This window comes from Stegodyphus dumicola, chromosome 1, assembly GCF_044657685.1.
Source record: "Stegodyphus dumicola isolate Sdum_Otavi_A_Nest chromosome 1, ASM4465768v1".
Lineage (NCBI taxonomy): Eukaryota > Metazoa > Arthropoda > Arachnida > Araneae > Eresidae > Stegodyphus > Stegodyphus dumicola.
In genome coordinates, this window is record NC_140768.1 from 215,237,026 (window position 1) to 215,260,432 (window position 23,407).

The following is a 23,407-nucleotide window of genomic DNA, read 5'->3' on the forward strand; positions in this document are numbered from 1 at the left end:
TTTCACTTTATTAATTCAAAGCTAAATATACTTTTTACTGGTCGCTTATGAGAACAACTTAAATAGCGCCCTAAGGGGCTGCCTTTGTCACCTGTACTTATAACCGGCCCTTGTTAAAATGATAAAATGACAAAGACAGGAGTTTAGTATTTTTAAAAAGTTAAGAATAACAGCTTTAATGCAGCTCAATGAATAGAATGTTCAAGGTCCTTAAAATCAGTACGTCACAAAATCGGTACGTTGAAAATTCGAGTCCTGATTGGAAAACTGATCATTTGCTTGTTATGCTGTTTATCAGGTTAGAAATTATTATTGGTAAATCTAATATATTATATTATTGGCAAATCTAATACTTATGCAGAAATAATACAGTCAATTAGATAACCGAATTAATACCAAAACAAAAGTAATTAAATAAAATTTTTTGGGCAAAATTTCAGCGGGTTGAAAATCTTTAAATCCTTATCTGTTTATTTTCATCACTGAAACACAAGTAACATTCTTGTCCTTAAGCAGATAGTATGTTACTTTCTTTAGAAAATGAAGGCCCCCCCCCTTTTTTTTTCCTTAAGAAACTTAAAATTTAATACTCCCTACCTATTACACATTCATGCATTTAATATTAAAAACTAGGAATAAGAGTATGCTGTTCTGCAGCATCCATGATAAGGTTCCCAGACCGGAAAGCCATTCATTTCCCAAGAGATTGTTTGGAAAACAGGAAGGTGAAGTTTCTAAGACCGAAGGAAGATATTCTGAGTAGGTGTTATTTTAACAAAAATGTGCTTCCTCAGATGCAAATCAGAAGAATCTCAGGAGAAAGGAAGAGGAAGGTGATGGCTCAGGTTGATCGGTTCACAGCGGATATAATATGTTTGTTTTGAACCACGAATGTTGACTTGAGCTGGAAATCTTTTTAATGAACTAATGGTATGCAAGAATTTTAAGCTTGCGAAGCGAGCAAGTGAATTAGGGGAAGGGACTCAATTTCTGAATACAACATAGTCACTTTTATATTAATAACTTGCATTCGTTTTTAAAGTTTTCAGAAAATCTTAATTAAACAAGATCACTCTAAATTGCAACAAACTAAATTTGTTATTTTTATCGGATTACTTTTCGCAAAAATACTGTCATATAGTTTAAAATATCTGATGTGGATTCTGCATGACTACCTTATACCGGATATTAAATTATACACATTCTTTGCTGCACTCCATTTAAACTTATTTCCTAGAATTTCATCAGAGATATATTTCTAATTCAATAAATTCAGTTCTGTCTTCATACAAGGTAGAAATACATAAAAACTCAATCTTCATTTAAAAATTGTAAAACATACAAAAACCTAAAATACCAAATACAGTTAAAAACAGTTTAAAAAACAATTATTACAATTATAATTAGAGTTTCTACGCAAAAACAAGAAATTCGGCCAGTGGGCAAGGAGACGAGATTTTTGGTGCATAAAATTGAAAGTTAACTTTTGGTCCCACTCGGCAAAAAGATGCTGAAGCGGGTGCCCCAACTGACTTAATTCACTATTTTACTAAGATTTTTCAAATGTGGCCTCGTTACGCTTAGGACCACTTAAACTTTTAAATTGTTGATAATTCTGTAACTATTGCATGTAGATTAACTAGAGGCATAAAATCCTTAACCAGAACATAAGAACAACATAATTCAACCTCTTTTAAAGCAAAAAATGAGTAATTTAACAAAACTTATGAAAAAAATCTGAGCTCATTGAGCCGGGTAACAGAGTGACAAATATATATGTATAAAGCGAACCGTTTGAAGCGGTCGATTGCAACGGAAAAGGGAGTTGCACAACTACATGTTATAGCTGTCTCATATACAAAATTTCAACGTTCTATGGCTATTGGTTTTTGAGTTACGCGAGATACATACATACAGACGTCACGAAAAAAATCTCTTCTGAATCCATTTTACAATCCGCTTTAGAAAACAAGTCCTTTATTCTGTCCGTATGTACAGATGTCATGCAAAAACATCGTTCAAATGCATTCGAGAGCGGTTAAAATGGATATTTCAGTTGAAATACAATATCCAAAATTTTTCTCGATTACAATACTTCCTTTACTTTGTACAAGGAGACATATCACTTCCTAAAACAGAAGAGATAAACAGTACGTACTTTAGCAAAACTAAGTAAGACCAGACAATTTATAAATACTGCGTAAATTGAAAATTCAAATCATAATGAAACATATAAAAACCACATGTTAAAAGTTCTTCTAAATCAGCTTCAGGTATTTATTTGTGAAATCTCTCCTGTATTATAATATTTCATGATCCGTTTCAAATACCGGTATCTAGCATAACTTCTTCAAATATTTATCAATTAAATCTAGATGTGTCTAACGCAGCGTGGGGCTAAATTTCAGGTTTTCAAATTGCAGTTTTTTTAATTGTAAATCTTTTAAATCAAACAAAAAATTTTTAATTAAAAAATAATTCCCTACGATACGACAGATGATGCAAATTTATTGCGGGTTAAAAGTAAAATTTTTCAGATTTTTAACTATAAAAGTTCAAATTCACCACGTAAACACGCTTTCAAATAATTTTATTGTATTAACATACTGAGCAGAACAACTGTAGCAAAGGCTGTGAAAAATTACTTGAAGTGAGAAAAACTACTTTGTCATCGAACTGCAATTTAGCATTATTAACTTGTTAGCTATGTGCTTTAGATTACTGCTATTTAATTCTATTTAAACACATACGCATTACACACAAATTATATTAAAAATACACAAAACAGTTAAAGTTTAGGTAAAGTGCACATGAACTTTAGGAAACATTGGTATAAGAATGTATAACACAATTCCTTGTGTATTTTGGTTAAAATGGTTATTATAATTATATCTGCATTCAGGTCATTTTTAACACAAATATTTATAAACAAAGTACTTGAAGATTGATAGTACAATTGTAAGAAATAAAGTTCAATATGTTTCACATTTAATTTAGACTAAGAATATATTACCTAGTAATCAGACATTTCAGTTTTTCCATGGAAGATTCTAGAGTTCCATGGAATTCCATAGAGAATCCATTAATGAAATATTTGCTATATTCAGACGCTAAGCTGGTAACCTTCTTCCAAAAATAATGGCAACAATTAGTACTCTAATGTACGAAACATTTCGTATTTTCTGATTATATTACCAAGCAACTATCTTTTAATTCTAAGCAAGTATTTTTTTTCAAGTGTGTGTATACCTTCAGTGAACAATAGTCTGGTGGCACATCAGATTGAGCAAATCCCCACGAGCTGCCATTGCTTTTCTAACTTTCTCTTCCTCCTCTTCCAGTTCACCTAACTGAATTAGCAATCGCATTTTATCCATATCCAGCTGAGCTCGATTTATTTCTTCCCAAGCTACATGCTTCAAACAGTTTTTTTTAAGGCGGCCACAAAATTTTCCTGAATGACTCTCAAAATCTGTTGTCCTGGGTAATGGATATCCACATGGTTCATCTTCAGATCGAGATTTATAATGCAATGGGCAAAGTACGCGGAGTTTTTTACAATAAACTTTACGCGACATCTTATGATTACAAAATATATTCCACTCCATGTCATTAAGCGGCGATGACGAACTAGTTAACAGAAGTCGTCTTTCTTGTCGCTTATAACAATTTTCCATGTGTTTCGTTGCTACTTTTGTCATTATTTCTGCGCCACACAGTTTGCAATAAATTGTAGAATTACATTCATCATCAGAATCTGTTGTTATTTCTATATTTTCTAAAGAAGTTTCAGATTTGCGAATGAGGTTAACAAATTCTGCGATTTTCTTTTCAACTGCTTCTAAATTATTTTCAATCAAGCGTTTTTTCTTGCGTATTTCGGTTAACTGCTTTCTATTCAATTCATCAGCAGCACATGGAATAATTTTCCATTGTTGAAGTCTTTGAGGAAGAATTTCTAGAATGCGGTTAGTAGCTAATTTCATACCGCAACTATCGCTGCAGTACTTGGAATTTTTTCTCGCTGAGTAAACACAGCCTGGACCATAACATTGCTTGGATTTAACCTCCGTTTCTGTCTTTTTCTGTTTTCGTTCTCCAGTCGCAGCTTTTCTTTTAACTGTGTTATTTCCTTTCTGGGACACTGATCTGATATTTTCACAAGCAGTCATCTTAGCTTTCCGATTTACAGCATTAGCATAAAAAATATCAAGATTTTCAATACCTTTTGAATTATGGTTGGGAATTAGCATGTCAGGCAATTGCCTGGATTTAATTTCTTTCGCATGTAGATCCTTCGCATCATCTATTTCCATCTGTAAAGACGGACTTGATATTTTTACATATCGTTTTTGATCAATTTCGGTTTTTCTTTCCGATATTTCAACATTCGAAGTATATTTTCTTCGTTTGTTCTTGATTTTTCTCTTCCGATTGCGTTTATTTGAGTATTTTTCAGATTTATTTGAGCTTTTATACGTAGTTTTCAATGCAGAGTTACGCGACTTGCATAAATCGCAATAAAAGAAATCAATTTGCTTTGCACATTCTTCTGTAATACCAAGGCAATCACCATGAAACCATTCATTACAGTTATCACAAGAGATCATAAATGCAGTGCCATCTGTTGAATGACAGATGCAGTACGTTTTTTCATTCATCATTTTCGTTTTCAGGAACTAAATTTCTTTCTTAAAAATAGTCCTTCTATATCTTTTACTGGCATTATGCAAAACTCGTAATGTTTTAGAAAACACAGTCTTTCAAAGCATCAACAGAATTGTTCTACGACGTTAAGAAGAAAAACTTATCTGCAGTGATGCCACTCCATTAAAAGTAATTGTTTTGCTTTGAAACACAAAACGAGTTTTTAATTTTTTTATGCTAAAATATTAATATTCTGTTATTTAATATAACAGAATTTCGTTTAATTCGAATTAATTTCGTTTTGGCATTTTGCGTCGATTCACAAATATTACAGCCTTGTATTATATTTAAAGAAATTAAATAATGAAGAATCTGCATAAATGTACGTTCGTTTAATTCGAACTAATTTCGTTTTGGCATTTTGCGTCGATTCACAAATATTACAGCCTTGTATTATATTTAAAGAAATTAAATAATGAAGAATCTGCATAAATGTACGTACGTTTCTCGCATTGTGATAAAACAAGGGTACCTAGATCCATCAGATTTTAAATAACGTAGTCTCCATTCGAATATGGGCATCTGGAAGCCCAAATTTGGAATTTGTTTTATTATCTATTTCATATTTTGTAAAGCATTTATTAGTTTCTGATTAACAAACTCCGCTTTCAAAGCCAGCAGTGGAGACACTGTATGGGGGGGCCGGGGGTATTATCTCCTGCGTGCGAGGCTGTGTAACGGAAATTCTAAAGATATGCTCATTTTTAAGTTATTTTGCGATATTGCTGCTGAATTTAATTTTATGGTTTTAAGTGCGAAGGACGTGATATTTAATAAATAAAAATAATACGCAAAACGTTAAATAAACGCCCCTTTGGGCGTAATGTAAAATGTGAAAGCTTTGATATTTTGTTTGTTTGTTTATTTATTTATTCCATTTGGGGGATATTCTTATAGATACAGCACATAAAGCTTTTCCTAAAAAGGCGGTTTGCTGTAAAAGTTTCAAATTATAACTTTCAAGCTATTAACTACTAGACAATTTGTTTCAAAAGAATAATAGAAAATCAGTAGTTCTCCATAAGAAATACTGATGGCTAATTTTGCATGCTTTCATATTACTTTGCACTGCAGTTTATTTTCTAAATAAAAATGTGTTCCAGTTTTTTAAGTTTAATATTTCGTACTGTTTTTACATTAAAGTAAATTGTCGGATACCGATTTCAAAACTCTGCTATAAATCGATATTCCTAGAACTCAAAACTCAAATAATGTACAAAGTATTAAAACAACACTCTTTTTATTCTTTGTAGCATTAATAATTACAACGTTTATCTTTTTAAATATCTAACTACGAATATGAAAACAATTCTCATTAAATTCAAAACATTAGAATACTTTTTTCAGTTGCCAAACTCAGAATTACAAAGTTACAACATTTAGACACTTGAAGTAATACTGACAACAATACGCGTGCATAAATTTAACACTCAAAAAAAATTTTTTTTTTCTACATAATGCATCCATTCATTTAAACTGATGTGTTACGTATATGTTACTAAATGCTTTTTTGAATTAGTTTTATTGTTGAGATCGTGTAAAGGAAAGTTTTATTTGATTTCGAATAACAGATACATATGATTTGCACATACTGGCCCCAGGCACATAAGATATTTTATTAATGAACTAGCTATCATTATTTCCATGAGAATTATGTTTAATTGTAAAGAATTACGCAGTTTTTTTACATTCGATCTCTTGCAGTAACAACTATGAATTTCACTTTAATAATCTTCCTTTTATCAGAAACATCATTTTTAAGACAATTCATCTAATTAATTAAAACATTTTGTAATGCAAAAATTTCAATTGTCTGTTTCGGCGAAACGCGTAATGGAGTTAGCTTGGTTCGACGTTTAACTAGAAATTTCTCTTGAAAAGCCAGGTTGGACTTCGAATTGAGCTAATTTACCATTTTCCGCTTTATATTTTTATATGTTTTTGTTTGTTTTATGTTTTAACTTTTTCCATCGATCGGTTTTTTATATGTTTTAACTTTTCACTTATCACATCGATAGGTATTTTACTGTATTTTTTACCATTACTAGTTGCCAATGATTAGTATTTTACTGTGTTTAATTTCCCGTGTAGCATAATTTTTCACTCTTCATTGACATTGTTTTTTTAAAAAATGTGTTGAACTTTTTCTTGGAGCCACAGCTCCTAGTAACTTTTTGGCGAGCTTTCTACAATTTCTCATTTCCTTAATTTTGCAGCATATTGCGCAAAAAATTATTTAGACCAAATTGGTCTTTCAGTATTGTACTACCTAGCTTGTTAAAATTTTATAAAAAGTACATCTTGTATGATATATATTGTAAATAGGCATGCATCATATGGGACTCATTTTATATCACCCTATTAATTAATTTATATGTATTTTTGCAATTTAGAAACTATACTTATAATTTAGAAATAATGAAAAAAACCTCATGCTGTGGGCAGTTTCCGTGTATAATCGTGTGTTTTAAGGCAGCCTTGAATTTTTTCCTTCTTTATTTTATTGTTATAAGAATAACGCAAAGCACACAAGGTCTCTCTGATATAACTTCGGAAAATCGCTATGATAAGGATGTCATGGAGGAGCATTTTCTAAGTTAAAATTGGGTTATACATGGTCCCACGTATATATACTGTTATACATGGGAAAATCAGGAAATTGGGCAAGCAATCAGGCCACCTGCCAGGTTTAGAGCCTGGGTCCAGTTACCAGTGTTTAGTGGTCTCCATTCAGCCACTGACAGGTCCAAAGAATTTTTCTTGACTACAAGATTTTATTGAAACCGGACAACACAAAGGAAAATTCAAATAAAAAAACTTCGAATTACAAACTTAACACCTCGAAGAACTTGAACCAAATGTTTTTTGTTATCTTTAATTATTTAGAAAATTGCAAAACATAATAATCAGAAGATAAAAAAAACAACCTGCAATCTGATTCTAGTACGCAGATTTCAGTTTAATATTTGGCTCATTAGATTAAGTAAAAGGCCCCAGAAATTAAAGATACAGAATAAAAAATCTTATATTTAAAATGAGGTATTCGAAATGGCAAACCAAACGGTAATTGCTAAATGTAGACAACGCCGATTAGAATGTAAGCAAAACCAACCAGAAGTCCGCCTATGGCAACGGCCATATCGAGTCGTGACGTCATACCTTGACGTTTGATGGGTTCATTTTCAATGCCTAGGACATACGCGGGAGGCTTACTCCACTTATTCTAACATCCTTGTTAAAAACTCAGCGATTTAAAGCTTTGTGTTGCCACTCTGCAAAACGTAAGTTAATTATGTTTCAAATTTAATCATAAAACCAAGGAGGTTAGAATAGTTCTTGCATAAAACTCGTCGATATAAAAGAAATATGTTGCCACTCAGCGAAACAAAATATATTTATCTTTCGAATTTAATCACATTACGAAAAAATAGTGGGCACCTACAGCTAAACAATTTGGAACACACATTAATAGTCTTCCACCCGAAAATATGCATCTCGAGAACCTAATTTTGAATTTCTAATTTGTTTTTTTTTATTTTATTTCATATTTTGCGCGAATTTAAGAAACTTTTGACCAAAACCTCAAAAATATGAAAGATTTATGTTGCCACTCAGCAAAGCGTACGAGAGTTGCGTTTCAAATTTAATCAGGAAACACGGAGATCATCATTCGTTAAGTGGTGTTCGACCCGAAGGCCTTTACCACTACATGTTTATCAATCCCCTAAAAACCAGTAAAAGTTCGTTTAATTCCATAAAAATGGAAAAGTCTTGTGCACTTGTAATAAAAGTGCAAAGTCTTCAGTAGTGAAGAAGTTGATCAGGGGTGACGCCATATATCGGCCACAGATGAAGTCTTCGTTGGATAAGCAATAATAGCAACTAATAACTTTGCATATCTTTTCGCAATGGCATATCTTTTACACATTATCGTACAGCGATATAAAAGATATGCGTTACCACTCGGCAAAACGCAATTATGTCTTTCGAATTCGATCAATAAACTCAGCCATTTAAAAGGAACGTATCGCTACTGCCCGGATTAAATAGTTTTATCTTCCACGCGGCAGTATGTTTTTATTCATCAAAGCTCACGATACTTAAGCTTTCTTTCAAATTTATTCTGCTACTAATTAACAAACTAAGCAGTTTAAAAGCATTTAAAATAGATTACTATCAATTACCAGCTGAACCCGTTAAAATTACAGTATTAGGATTGATTAAACCATGATATATATATATATTCATTTTTAATAACTATTTTAGGTGGATGGCCGCGAAAGAGGCAAGTAATAATAATAATAATTTAAAAATAAAAAATATTATCTATTACCAAATGAAATAATTAAAAATTAAGTAACCAATATCATATGAAACTCACTTAAATGAATCGAAACGGATACAATAATTCAGTTAGCTGGCAATGTTTTAAAGGCTTGAGATAAATCAAATTAAATAACAGTAATTTATCCAAATTACCGAAGTTAGTAAAATTTAGTAAATCAAGGCAAATTAGTAAAATTACAAACACGGCATAAAAATGACTTCAGAATATACACTGGTGTGCAAAAATTAAGGACGAAGTCGAAAAATTAGCATATCAGCTGAACGAAGAGGCAGAGCGGACAGAAAGACCAATCAGGAGATTAAGTAAGGTGATGTACGGTAGCACATGCGCAGATATGCAGGTAGACGTAATGGGGGAGTGTCTGAGTAGTATTAAGCATGTTGTCGATGTAAGATCAGTATTTCTGGCAAAAAGATTGCACGCCGTATAGCAATTAAAATCACACCGAGTTGCTGCCTCAGCGAGAAATGGCGAATAATCAATCTGTTAGACGACATCTGGATGCTTTTACCCGAGGTCGAATCATTGGGAAATTGGAGGAAGGCCGCAGTGTGACAAGTGCGGCTGCAGAGTTCGGAATTGCTCACAGCATCGTTTCACGACTTTGGAGACAATTTCAAACTACAGGAACAGCTATCCGGGGGTTTAGTAGTGGTCGTCCACGAGGAACCACACCCGCAGATGACCGGTATATTGCCTTACAGGCCAGAAGAAACAGGCGGCAGCCAGCGGGAGAAATCGCTAGATACACGACACAGGCGACTGGACGACCGATATCGCGTTTTACCGTGGCCAGAAGACCGCACGGTGGTGGTCTGTTTGCACGACGCCCTGTACGGTGTGTACCTCTAACACCTGCCCATCGGAGAAGGCGTTCTCTGTGGTGCCGGGTACACCGGAATTGGAGAGACAATGAATGGGGACGAGTACTCTTTACAGATGAGAGCAGATTCAGTCTGAGTAGCGATTCTCATCGCATACTCATCTGGAGAGAGCGGGGAAGCCGCAATCATCCCTCGAACATCATTGAAAGGGACAGGTATGGAGGTGGCGGTGTTCTCGTTTGGGGAGGCATCATGCTTGGTAGTCGTACAGACCTTCACATCTTCGACGCAGGTTCAGTCAACGGGACCCGTTATTGTAACGAGATTCTTCTTCCATAAGTGCGTCTTTTTAGAGGCGCTATGGGTCCGCAGTTCCTTTTCATGGACGACAATGCACCATGTCATCGCACAGTAGCTGCCGAACCACTCTTAGAGAGTGAGGATATTGAACGTATGGATTGGCCGGCACGATCTCCGGATCTCAATCCCATCGAGCATGTATGGGATTTTCTAGGCAGACGCTTGGCAGCTCGTACCTTACCACCAGTAACGATTCCGGAGCTTCGATTGGCGCTGCAAGACGAATGGGCAGCAATGCCTCAACAACTCATTGACACCCTCATTCTCAGCATGGGCAGATGCTGTGAAACCTGCCTAGCAGTCAGGGGAGATCATATCCCCTATTAAAGACCGGATGTTTCTTGCTGGACACCCATCACAGGGATGTTTCGGCCTTCAGTCGCATTGCACTCCATGCTACTTTTTCAATAAAGCTCCTTTTTATCCCTCTGATTACTCTTTTAGTAAGTGTTGCTTACATTACTCATGTCCTTACGTATTGGGGATCTTACGGTATTAAATGTGTTGATTTGGAAAGCTTTTGTACAAAGTTATATTGAAAAAACCGTCTCGTCCTTAATTTTTGCACACCAGTATATTTACGTACAATGAGTCTACTCATTACCAATTTTTGTGAAGTCATGCACAGATTTTCGGCGGACGCTAACTTTTTCAGCTGTTAGTGTTCCGGGATTAATGCTACCATATGTTAAATATTTCATTTTCATTACTTTTTTTTTTGAAAATGAAAGAAATCAAGTCATTCCACATTCCAAGTAAACTATTAAGTAGGACGCTTAATGTCACTACCCTCTTTGAAGGCTTATAAAGGATTTTTTCCCCGTGAAGGTTAAAAGGAAGTACTATGATTAATGCAGCTTCAATGAAAAGGTGTTTTCCTCCAAGAACATTACAAAAATCAAGACTTTTCCTTTTCATACGTTTGTTTCGCTTTAAAACCCTACTTAAATATAATAAATTTTTGATTATTAGTATTCAACAGACGCGATTATACATCCGGTATGAAAAATTACCTTATATAAATCTGAAAACAGAGAATACAACGAGCCTCTCTAAAGTGATCTGGTTTGATTTCAGATAATTGTAATAATAATCGTGAGCGCCTAAGACAAGTAATGTTCCGTATTTTCCTCATAGCTGCGAAGTATAATTTGAAATTTTACCAAATATATAAATTCCTCAATATTATAATACTTGATTTAAATGCCTTAACGGATTTAAACGCTGCATTATAGCTCAAAGTTTCAGATGTAAGCAAGTAGAAAGTCAGAAATCTGATGGATGATTCATAATTTTTACAACAAAAAGAAACGTATTTTCTCAGTTTTAAAAATGAAGGAAAGCCCTGAAGCCTGAAAAGTTTATCCAAGAAAGTCGATAAGACAATGGAAGTTAACTTCCGACTGATAAGATCTAGCTTATCGCCACGGTATTTCTCGCAGACGATTTGCCTTCTCTTTACCACACACAACGACAAATAAAACACGTGTCTTCTCTGCAAACCCAACACCCGAAATTGATAAGGTTTAGTGATCTTGGTTTATTTATTGAACGATTAGCCTGTCTCTATCGATGCTGCAAGGTAATTTCATAGTAGATTAGACGCTTCCAGGTAATGCCTGATAAACTGATTTCAGTTACATTTGTTCAGCTCGAAAGTTCAAGGAGGGAAAGTTAAAAGAATAGATAATCAAAACATAGCATTTGCACTGAAAAATAGTATTTTTTTAAAATTTAGTAATAACTACCTAGAGATTAACTAAAGATTTAGTTCGCTGTTTCATTGGTTGAAGTATAAGGAATAAAATAACACAGAATTAATATGGCTACATATAAAAATCCTTGGTTTCACAAGCAGAATATATCAACTAAAACGATCTCATTAGAAAGTATTCGCGTTAAGGAAGCATACGTAATTGGGCGAAGATGATCGTACTCATTAGCCTGTATTTAAAATCAGTGCTGTAAGTCTGTTACGATTTATTGTAAAAGCAGCATTAGAAATATTTCAAAGCGCTATAAATAATAGTTAAATAGTTCCTTCTTTCGTTTTTTAATCTTATAGTTTTAAAATAGACACTGTTTTGAACAGATACAAATTTAGGTTTTTCTGCATTCTACAGTCTATTACATTAAAACAGCAATGTAAATTCAGTGTTGTTGCTAGCCCATCTCATTTACTATTGTAACGCGTGTCATCACCACCGTACGCACTTTTTCTACCTCATTTGACATTGCGGTTTAAGTCAGTTTTCATTCGCGCACTTTTTATGAAGACGAAATGAAGAGGAGGGGGGGGGGAAATATGCGACTCAAAGCGTTTGCTGCAGCTGTCATTCCCTTAAGAGGCTAAGGCAACGAAAAATAACACTGAAAATCTTATTTTAAAGCAATAAATATGTAGAGTTCCTCACTTTTCAATTCTAAGTTACTGATGGAAGTGAAGAATCTTAAGAACTGATGAGCGAATAATCGCTTGAGTTCGTGTGACAGGAAACAACAAGATAGAAGGGTAAACTAACCCTTTATTATTCCAACTAAAATTTAACAAAATTCGATCTTGGAGTGTGCAATAAAGCCGACACTTGGGCTTTGAACTTAAAGAGACTAAGAATAATACTAAACTAATCTAAACTAAAAGGAGGTATAGCCGAAGCTATCAAAATTCTAACAGAGTTGTCCCCTTAACGTTAATAGACTGCAAAGCTATCAAGGGCCTAAAGTACGGCCGAGCGTGATAATAGCTTACGAGAGAGTAGCCTAAAAAAAAAAAAGGCGGGCGCGTGCAGACAGAATATCTGGTATCTCTCTCTCTAAGACCGAAGAACTTCGCGGTTAAATATCGCTCTTCTTCATTATGCATTCAGACGTGATTCTAAAACTACATTCTGGCCGGAATTGGTAAGTTGAAGTTAAGAATTGATAGGAAAGGAACTTTAACTCAAAATTTAACTGTTAAAAAATAAAATTAACATAATCCTTACAAATAGAGTGTAGAAAGTAACTGTTAATTGACTATTTTAACACGTTTTTTAATGAAGTAATTTATTCGATTCTGTTTTCGAGCCTTTTGTGCTAAATATTAGTTTAGGAATATGGCAGCGGAAAAGAAAAAGAACTGAGCAACTTTTTTCCTCTTTGGGTAAATTCTTTGTTTTTGGCATTTTTTAAATATTTTTTATTATTAATTATTTGTCATCAATAATTATTAGTTTAAATTAGTAATTATGTCTCTCCTTTATTAAATTTAATGTGTTTTAAAATTTATTTTTTTTTCGTATTATTATTACTAACTGCCTTCCAAAATGTTCTTACAGTAACTCCGATAGCCACAGCTTCCAATTAATTAAAGGGCTTGGTGATCATGACTGTCTTATCGAACAGTAATATAAATGGTCAAGTATTGTTTTCCATAATATTAAACGATAAAAGATGCTCATCTCCGTGGCAGAGATGTAATTACGTTGCTACCAATCAACAACCTCAAGGGTTTTCAACTAAACTTTATGCAAGTAAAGGGCTATATTAGGGAATTTCAAATAAAAGACTGTTGTACTGTTTATCGTCACAACTCACCTCATATATTTTCTGTATTGCATTCTTAGTCATTTCCTTCTTAACATGAAATATCTAGTCACGAAAACCCAAAAATTACTCAATAGTTTTGGTATCATATTTCAACTGAAATATTCATTTTCATCGTTCCGGAATTAATTTGAATGATATTTTTGCATGAAGTCTGTATGTATGGAAAGAATAAAGAACTCTTTTTTTTCCAAAACGGATTGTAAAATGGATTTAAAGCACAAAAGTTATTTTTTTCGGAACGTCTATACGTAAGTATTACGTATATATGTATGTATGAATGTATCATGAATAACTCAAAAACGATTAGGCATGAGCACTACAATTAAATTCTCAGACAGATTTTAAAAATTAAGTTGTTTCATGAATAACTCAAAAACGATTAGGCATGAGCACTACAATTAAATTCTCAGACAGATTTTAAAAATTAAGTTGTTTCTTGAATATACACGTGTATGTTTCCATACTTAACTACACAATTCTTGCTACGAATTAATATATATGCCATACAACATAAACATCTATGTTTACAAAGCGAAAACCTAAATTTAATGGCCTTTTTTTTAACTCAATTTTCTGGCTATTTTTTCTCAAAATTTGAAAGTTATTAGAAAGAAGGCAGACAGTCACAGGGGGAACTAAGGTAAAACCCAATTCTTTAATCTGTCTATAACTGCAAACTATATTAGCGCTCAAAAACGTTTAATTAACTCAATTTTAATTCTATCTGCATCCAAAAAACAAACAAATGTTTAACATCTTGTCTTGAATTCGAATACGCATTGCAGGTTTAAATGATTTATTTTTCATAGAGAACATGAACATACAATTTACTGCTCAGAGGTTCTTTAGAATTACGAAAAAATTATTCTTATAATAATTAACGTTATATCATCATCATTACTACTCCAGAATTAGCAAAACTTCTGTTTCAGAAAACTTTTTAAATTTGTTTAAAGCTTGGAAAATTATACTTCTGCACAATAACTGCGTTGCATTTATCTCTAAAATAAGCACCTATCTGTTTTTTCATGGGGTAAAAACATAAACAAACAATCTGGAAAGTCTTTATTCGCAAATAATCTAGATACTCAAAAAGATTTGGATGCATAAGGGTATATAACTCAAAATATAAAAAATATTATTTTCTGAAAAGAAACAAAATTCATGATAAAATGGAAAACAAAACAAAACAAAACAAAAATAATAATAATGTTTAACTTGGGTACATTTTTACTTATATCTAAAATATTTTAGCACACCTTTTCCAACTGCAAGATCTTATACTATCGAAATTAATATTATGTATTTAATACAATATTTCATACTCAGTAGACATAAGTTATCGATATTGTTTTGCTACATTAAATAATTTATTTTTAAAGTTTGTGTACCTTGTAACTGAGAAAGCTAATCAGTTTAGAAATTAGTATTAATTTAAAGTTAAAACTGTACGAAAACCGTTGTCGACATTTAGAAAGGGACACATAATATTGTCTTCTATAACTAGCTTACTATTTTTATCTACAATTACAATTATTTCATAGATTTTAGCATGAATGAAACTTTTTTTACATTTTAGTTGTACTGAACGTATAACACACATGTAAGTGAAACCAACTGAGATATTATTGTTCCGATCCTCAAGGAAAATATCAGTTTCAGCTTTCGAGAACATAGAGATAGTCTTTCACATTCAATAAATGATTAAGTGATACGATGAAATACGTTACACTGAAAAAAAAAATCGCTGCATTGTTTTTTTGCATATATCTCCTATTTTTATTTCACTTTCATATCTGACAGCAACTGAGTAAAAAGTGATGATAAGAAAATTATCTCTAGTACTGAGATATATTTTAGTACAGGCGCGGGAACTTTTTTCGGCTGCTAATCAAAATCAACCAAAATGTGTGTACTGAGAACAAGTTTCGGGTCAATAGCATTTTCATTTTAGAGCAGTCACATGGTGAATAATAAGAGAAATTTTATTGAGAAAATAATCACAAAACATTTTGAACTTAAAACGTAAAAATTCTAATTCTAATTCTAATTATTATACGAACAAATATTACTGAATGAACTTTATTTTTCACTTCTTTATATCAATGGCTTCTCTGATGCTGAACATGTAACGTCAATTTAGTCAAGTCTGCTTTATAGCTAATCGTCTTAAGTCAAATACAAGCATCTGAATTTTCGATAGTGAAGTTACTGCTGTTCTTTCTTAAAATAAATTTTTCGTGTTAAAATATTTTCTTATATTTACAAGTTGAAGGAATGCGGACAAAATATTGCAGCCAATTTTTTGGAATTATGGTTTGCGGATCGGCGCTGCCAAACTATTCGATTTCTTGAAATTATGTTACAAGTTAAAATTTTTTTAAATAAAAATGCATGTTCGTTACTGCAACTTTGTAAAAAAATCCTATTGCTATTATTTGTTTTCGGTTTATTTTTTTATGCATTCTTCAAGTGCTCGTTTCATAGTCATGTTTCATAATTTATTTTTATATATTACACTTCGTTTTCAGAACTCCAGTGGATCATTTGATGATCTGAGGGTCATAGGTTGCCGAAGCCTGCTCTAGTGCTTCTCAGTCATTCGGCAACTTCCTTCTGAAAAATGTGCAAGTTTGAGTTAATTTGTAACCGTACGTCTATTAGTATTCTTTTTGTTAATCGTATCATTCCCATTTTTGCATCATAAGGTTCATGGTAAATAATAGAAAATTATTGCCGTGCGCCTTCCCCTTGATGTCCGAATCAAGATTTTATTTTTCTTAAATTAATTAATAAATTATCTTTTCATTAATGAAGGCATGGCACACGCCAAATGGAAATGTAGACTGAAACTGAAGGAAAAAAAATTAGGCACCTCCTATCGTGTGCTACAGCTGTCGTTCCATGATTACAAAGCAGGTCGGGTGTTGGAAAATAACCTTCCTATTTTACAGTAACAGACTATAGCATATTTCTCTTCCTTGAACCTTGCTTTTCATTTATAATCCTTTTAAATTATACGATTAATCGAATTCCATCAAAAATATTCAATTTTCGTTTTTCTTGATTCAGAATATGTGTGCGTGTAAGATAAAAATTATGTTAATGAAAATTATAACTTAAATTAGCAATAAGCCTTTAGCCCCTTAATTCCTCATTTTAATTTGGGTATTTCCTTCTCTATTCTAAAAATATAGTAATAACTTTTTGTAGACAGCGTCATTTCTAGAATAATCCGTATCCTATGACTTTTGCATAACGATGATGACGTAGTTAATTTGGAACTTAAACTGAAAGTCTTAATAAGCTGCCCGTACTGGAAAATTATGAACTTTGCTTCTGCCTCTGTTCTTGCTGACGCGCACCTTACTGCTTTCTCCTTATCACAACAATAAAAAAATTGTAAACGTTCCTAGAAAGATACGATTACTGTATCAACTGAATTGTGGCCACAAATGTCAACTGAAATAAAAATGAATATTTAATCTGCCTCCTGATGCCAAGTTTGCTGCTCTGATGGATCAACACTTATACGAAATCCAATATTTCTACATCAATGCTATCAACTTTTCTACATCATCATTACATCTAAGTCTGCTTCATTACATGTACATATATAATGTATGTGTGTAAGAATAAAAAAAATAGGTAAATCAAAATTATAATTTACACTAGTGGTAACCCCTCTTCCCCCTCTGCATTCTAAAAATCTTAATTTTTCTGGACTGCGTCATTTCTAGATCAACCATCTTGCATGGCTTGCGTAACGCTGATGACGTAACTAATTCGGAACCTATTCTCACAACTTCGAGAACTGAAGCCTTTTTAATCTAAACCCAAACCTTCTCTTGGTGTACCTCCATACTGAATAACTACGCATTTTTTAGCTTCAGCTCTCCTGCAGTGAAGCTATTTCGGTCCGTTTTCTTTGTCGCACTACTAACTATGCCATTTTCTAAAATGTGATATTTTGAATAAAACTGTGGGGTGTGTATTGCGCCCTTGATCATGCGTGAAGAAAAATATGTTTTTGATAATTAGTTCTTATCCACCAATAAAAGTGATATTCAATTCGGGCACGTCTGTCTACAAATCTTTCCTTCAAATGTCACCTTTCTATAACTACGCTGTAAAGTCTCCTCAAGATATAACGCAAAGAACCATCGTCAGTCTGTTGCAGTTTATTCCAAGGCATCTTATTACATATAGTACTATACATGTATATATAACTTTAAGGTTAACAAGTGATATTCTTAAAATGCTTAAATTAACATCAATTTGTAAAGGAAGAACAAAGTAGATTTAATAATAATAATAATAAAATTTAAAAAGAGAAACTAGGCTGAAGGCATATATTTTAACTGAAATCTTGAAAATAATACAGAGTGACGCAGGGAAGCGGGAAGTTTTGAAATAACATAATCTGCCCGAATTAAACACAGGAAAAACATCCTTTATTTACGAAAATGCATATAGGTAGAGCGAGGCAGCTCTGCCCTGGCTATTGGCCTTTCAGATTAGCGCCGCCCCACACAAAATTCAATCTACCATGTGGTGACCCCACAGAGCAAGGACAGACAAGGCACGGTCGTGCCGAGCCTTACTCTGTCACGAGAACCCTCAGGCCTTCTGTGAAGTCTGTTTTTACACCCCGTGGTTGAGACTGCCTAGGTACAGATCCTAACCAGTACTCATATAAGTATACAGTATGCCATTTATGTTTTCATTACAAAATGTCACAAACTATCTCTTTACTTCTTAAAGATGACATCAGAAAGATGTGCTCCCTTCGGCGTTCCCATATTAATAAAGTGCTACAGAAATTCCGGAATGCTCGGAATGGAATGGCAGTAATTTCGTCTTCAACCTTCTGTTTCAGTTCATGGATAGTTGCGGGATGTTTGAGGTACACTTTGCCTTTAAGATGTCCTCGCAGAAAGAAATCCCATACCCTAAGATCAGGGGATCTCTCAGGCCATGGAATGTCATCGTTACGTGAAATGACGCGCCTTCCAGACAATACATCGATTGTGGAGCAGTATGTGACGTGGCTCTCCTGCTGAAATTACATGTTTTCTATGTTAAGATTTAGATCGTGCAGTCTCGGTGTAAAGAATATTTCAAGCATATCAACATACCGAACGGATGTCACTGTTAATGCAATGTTATCCTCACATTAAAAAAAGGAAGGGTTAATGGCACATGGACATGACACAATACACCGTACTGGGCAACCTTGGGCGCTCGTGAAGCTCACAAGGATTTTGTGCTCAGTAACCAAAATACTGTTTGTTAACGTATCCGTTAAGGTGGAAAAGGTCTTCGTCTGACATCCATATGTTGTTAAGAAAAGAGGCGTCCTTATTAGTTTTTGCCAACGATCGTTCACTATACTCTCTACGCGACACAGGGTCTCGTGGATGTACTTGCTACACAATCTATAACTTATAGGGGTGGAACTTTAATTCGTGCATTGTTCTTTGTACGCTTCGTCCCCAGTCTCTAGCGCAGATGCATGTCGTCGAGCGGAGCGGCGATGGCAATCGAACATATGCAATGTTCTCGGGGCATGCCACGTGAAAGCTTCTTTTTCAATCCTTAAACAGTTTCTTCAAAAACAGATGGGACACGTCCATCGTCCATGACGTCCTAGCTGTTAGATGCTGTTGAAAGAACACCAGAAGGAAAGTTCTTTACCATCCCTTACCTTAGGCAGACACTAGCATGTTTTGCCATAAATAATCGAAAATATGTCGCATAATTAAAAATAATGATTTTTGATTACTTAATATTTATAATGACTTGTTAATTATATAATAGACTCTATTAGTGAAATAGAATATTTTCGCAATATTTTATTGCATCTAACGCACTTTTTATGACAAATAACAAGGTAAGGTACTTTCTTCTCCAGAATTTGATGCGGCTTTAAAGATTCAAATAAATAAATGATGCCCATACACTATTTCTATCTGCTTCATATAAGACTGATGATCTATATGCAGATCATAGAATATATTAAAAAATTAATCCTTTTAGTTTTAGGTACCGAAAAGTAAGATAATTAAATAAAATGATGGTAAAAGCGCAGAATAGCCCGTATCAACAAAGTTCAGTAGGAGGAGCTGTGTGACGCCCATAAATGGGTGGGACTAAGCTTATGACGTCACAATGTAGTCTCGCATTTACACTACGTGTGCTTTCTATTTTCTCTTAAAAATAACAATAATAAATTGTTTATTATTGTAAATTAATATCAAATTCTTTACTTTTAATTTACATTTATAATATTTAAGCTTAGGCTTTTTACTGATAATAAGTATAATAAGTTGTTTATATTTAAAATTACCATGATACAGTGAGCGAATTCTACCAATTATTAAAACGATAAACAACGTCACAGTTTCTAATACTTGTAGAGCTTCAATATTTTCAAAGATTTTTATTAAATTATTATTATTATTATTATTAATTTTTTTATTTATACAAATAAAATAATTTTTTAAAATTTAAATTCATATTGTGGAACATTTCAATTTTATCATTTTTACAAATTACCTTCTTGCTACGTAACGACATAATTCCTTACATACCAATAATTAGACAATTTTCATTATTTCTAAAAATTTTAAACTTTAATAAAAAAAGAAGAATATTTTTTATTGCATATGAACATCATTACACAGCTTTCATATCAGTTTCTAAAATTCCTAAATCACGCCATATTCTGTGTAGGCATGCTAGAATTCTACGCATTAATAAATAAAAAAATCTAATTTCTCAGAATGAAAGAAAATAATATAATAAAATAAATACTACAAACTTGGAACACTAAGCAATGCTTCACATACGCACACACACACATATTATCAATGAACTGATATTATCAAGTGCAATTACGATACCAAACACTACGTATTAAAATATGATGTAAACGTTACTTCAAGTTAACAATTTTGCTATTGTTGAGTAGATCGTCGGGCTATCGATATATGTCGTAAGTCGGAAAGCGTTATAAACATTGCGCACCACATTGGCTTTGCCCATGTACACATCGATCTATTTTCACTTAAAAAATCCCAGAATTGCACAAACTCGGCATTGCGCACCACACTGGCTTTGCCCATGTGCACATCGATCTATTTTGACTTAAAAAAAACATCCCAGAATTGCACAAACTCGGCATCGCGCACAGCATTGGCTTTGACCATGTGCACATCGATCAATTTTCACTTAAAAAAACATCTCAGAGTTGCACAAACTCGGCATTGCGCAGCACTCAAAATCGTCTATACGTCTCAAAACCGTCTCTCTACTAGTTTCATATTTGTTCCACAAATTGGGCACTTATACGATATTGCAATCAAACTTTTCTCCATACACCACTCAATAACGCTCTTTTTGCCTCTTCGCTCCAACTGATTAAAAAAATCCAGATTCAGATACTCATCCATTCTGCAGTAAGCACCGATTTTGACACACTCATCAATAATCAAAACATTCTTTAAGCAAAAGAATTCTTTTCTGTATTTTCAGAACTTACTGTTATAATTTTTCATGCATTCAATATTTTCAATCGTTAGGTAATGATCGTTTTCAATCGTTTGGTATCTTAATAATACATTTCTCAGAGATAATTCGTTGCGTTAAATGCTAACACTACCACACACCACACAAAAGTAGATTTATAATTTAAAAAAATCTCGCGCAGAACATTATAAACCTACCATTTCAACTCAGTTAAAACTTTATTTAAGTTTTCTTTAAATACGAAGCTATAGAATACTTATAACTTGTTTTTAAGGAAAGGCGTAACTTATATTACGTCATAAAAAGGCGTGTAAGCATAAGAGAAGTAAACACAGCATCGACTGATGCAGCCTATTCTGCGATTTAGCCAAAATGATTAACAGATTAAAACAGTAAGATGACTCATGTATACCATATAATTAAAAACGGTAAGCTGTAAAATTAATTAAACAAAATGAAAAAAAAAATGTGAAGCTTCCCTTTTTCTTTCTTTATTAGCCGCTTAAAATAGTTATAAAATAAGAAAAAAATGCATACTGATCTTAATAATCCAGTTAATGGCATTTCACTGCTCCAACTAGTAATAAATAATAATTGAAATACATTTTGTTTTATTGTTTTTAAATCGCTTAGTTTATTGTTTTTAAATGCTTAATTTGTTAATTAGTAACAGAATAAATCTGAGGAAAAATTTAAACATCTTAGCTTTGCTGAACAACATATTGCCATGCGAAAGATAAAAATATTTTAGTTTGGACTGTGGCAATACCTTTCTTTTAAATTGCTGAGAATGTTGATTAACTGCGAACGACAAATATATTGCGTTTTGCCGAATAGTAACACATTTGTTTTAAATCGCTGAATTTCTTGATTAAATTTTAAACATAAATAAATTGCAACACATTACTATTTAAACACATTGTAACACATTGCATTTTAAATCGCGAAATTTTTAATCAAAAGTTAATTAAATTCGCGTAAAATATATAATAAATAAATACATAAATAAAATTCGAAATTTAAAATTGCAGTTTCGAGGTGCATACGTTCCTGTGGAGGACCAGGAGTTCTCAAAATTTGGTGGTTCTACGTGCCGCTGTTTTCCCACAATACGAAAAAAATACAACATTCAAATTTTTCATTTAATAATAGTGATTAAATAAAAAATTACTGGAAAATTGAACTATTCGTATCTATTATGAATGCTAACGTAAACATACATAACTCCAATTTCTTGTTAGAAAGGTTCTACAAATCTATGTTGTTTAAAATTTTTGTAACAGTGAGAACATTTAAATAATTCTTATCTTTATCTGTGTAACTTCGTCAAAACATCTAAGGTGAGATTCTGTTGTAATACCACTGTTAAAAAGAATCGCTGGTGAAGAAAATAAATATAAGTGAATTTTAAATGATGAAAGAATTTAAAAAAATAAAACATATGTTTCTTAAAAAAAGTACCTTTAGCTCTGTTTTCATTTTTGCTGTGTTTGAATTATGTAATTAAAATTAATAATACAAATACTGTCTCACAGGGTGTAAAGTTGTATAAAACACACTGAGTCTTAATTTTTAATAAATAAAAATCAGACAGTAAAAATGAAGATACCGAAGGAAAATACACGAAGAGAAATAAAATACGGCAGTTATAGTTATAGGAACATTTCTTGGGTAAACCAAAACTTAATTTTAAATTTTATGACTCACAATAATAATACACTCACCTTTATATTTACTTAATCAGAGCCCATCGAATATCCGCTGAGAAAAAGACACCGTATGATAAAAAGCTTACAGTTTCAAATCGAAGGAATGCTAGTAATGGCATGTCACACCTGTTGAGTCATTCTACGCTAGCGCCATCTACCTATAATGAACAAGGTAAATGTTCTGTGAATGAATGACGGCCATTCATTTATGACGTAAATCGCTATAGAAAACGAGAACAGAATACTAAATGTGCGTAAATTTGTTGCGTAGTATTTCTGCTTAATAATTAGAGGAGTGCAATGATGTTGCAAGTCTTTAATTTAAGAATAAAATGAAAGCA

The 23,407-nt window shown here is 32.9% G+C and overlaps 2 protein-coding genes across 2 annotated transcripts in view; both read right to left on the reverse strand.

Annotated features, from left to right (window-relative positions):
- LOC118193963 (hepatocyte growth factor receptor-like) overlaps window positions 1-23,197 on the reverse strand; it is a 184,831-nt gene extending 161,634 nt beyond the window's left edge. The window contains exon 1 of the mRNA XM_085825372.1: window positions 23,082-23,197. The gene's annotated coding sequence lies outside the window, so the exon portion shown is untranslated. The remainder of the gene's footprint in view (window positions 1-23,081) is intronic.
- On the reverse strand, window positions 3,252-4,664 carry LOC118193966 (CXXC-type zinc finger protein 1-like). The gene has a single exon (XM_035365135.2). It carries the CDS (start codon window positions 4,662-4,664, stop codon window positions 3,252-3,254), a length of 1,413 nt encoding a protein of 470 aa, XP_035221026.1.
- Window positions 23,198-23,407: the final 210 nt, after the last annotated feature.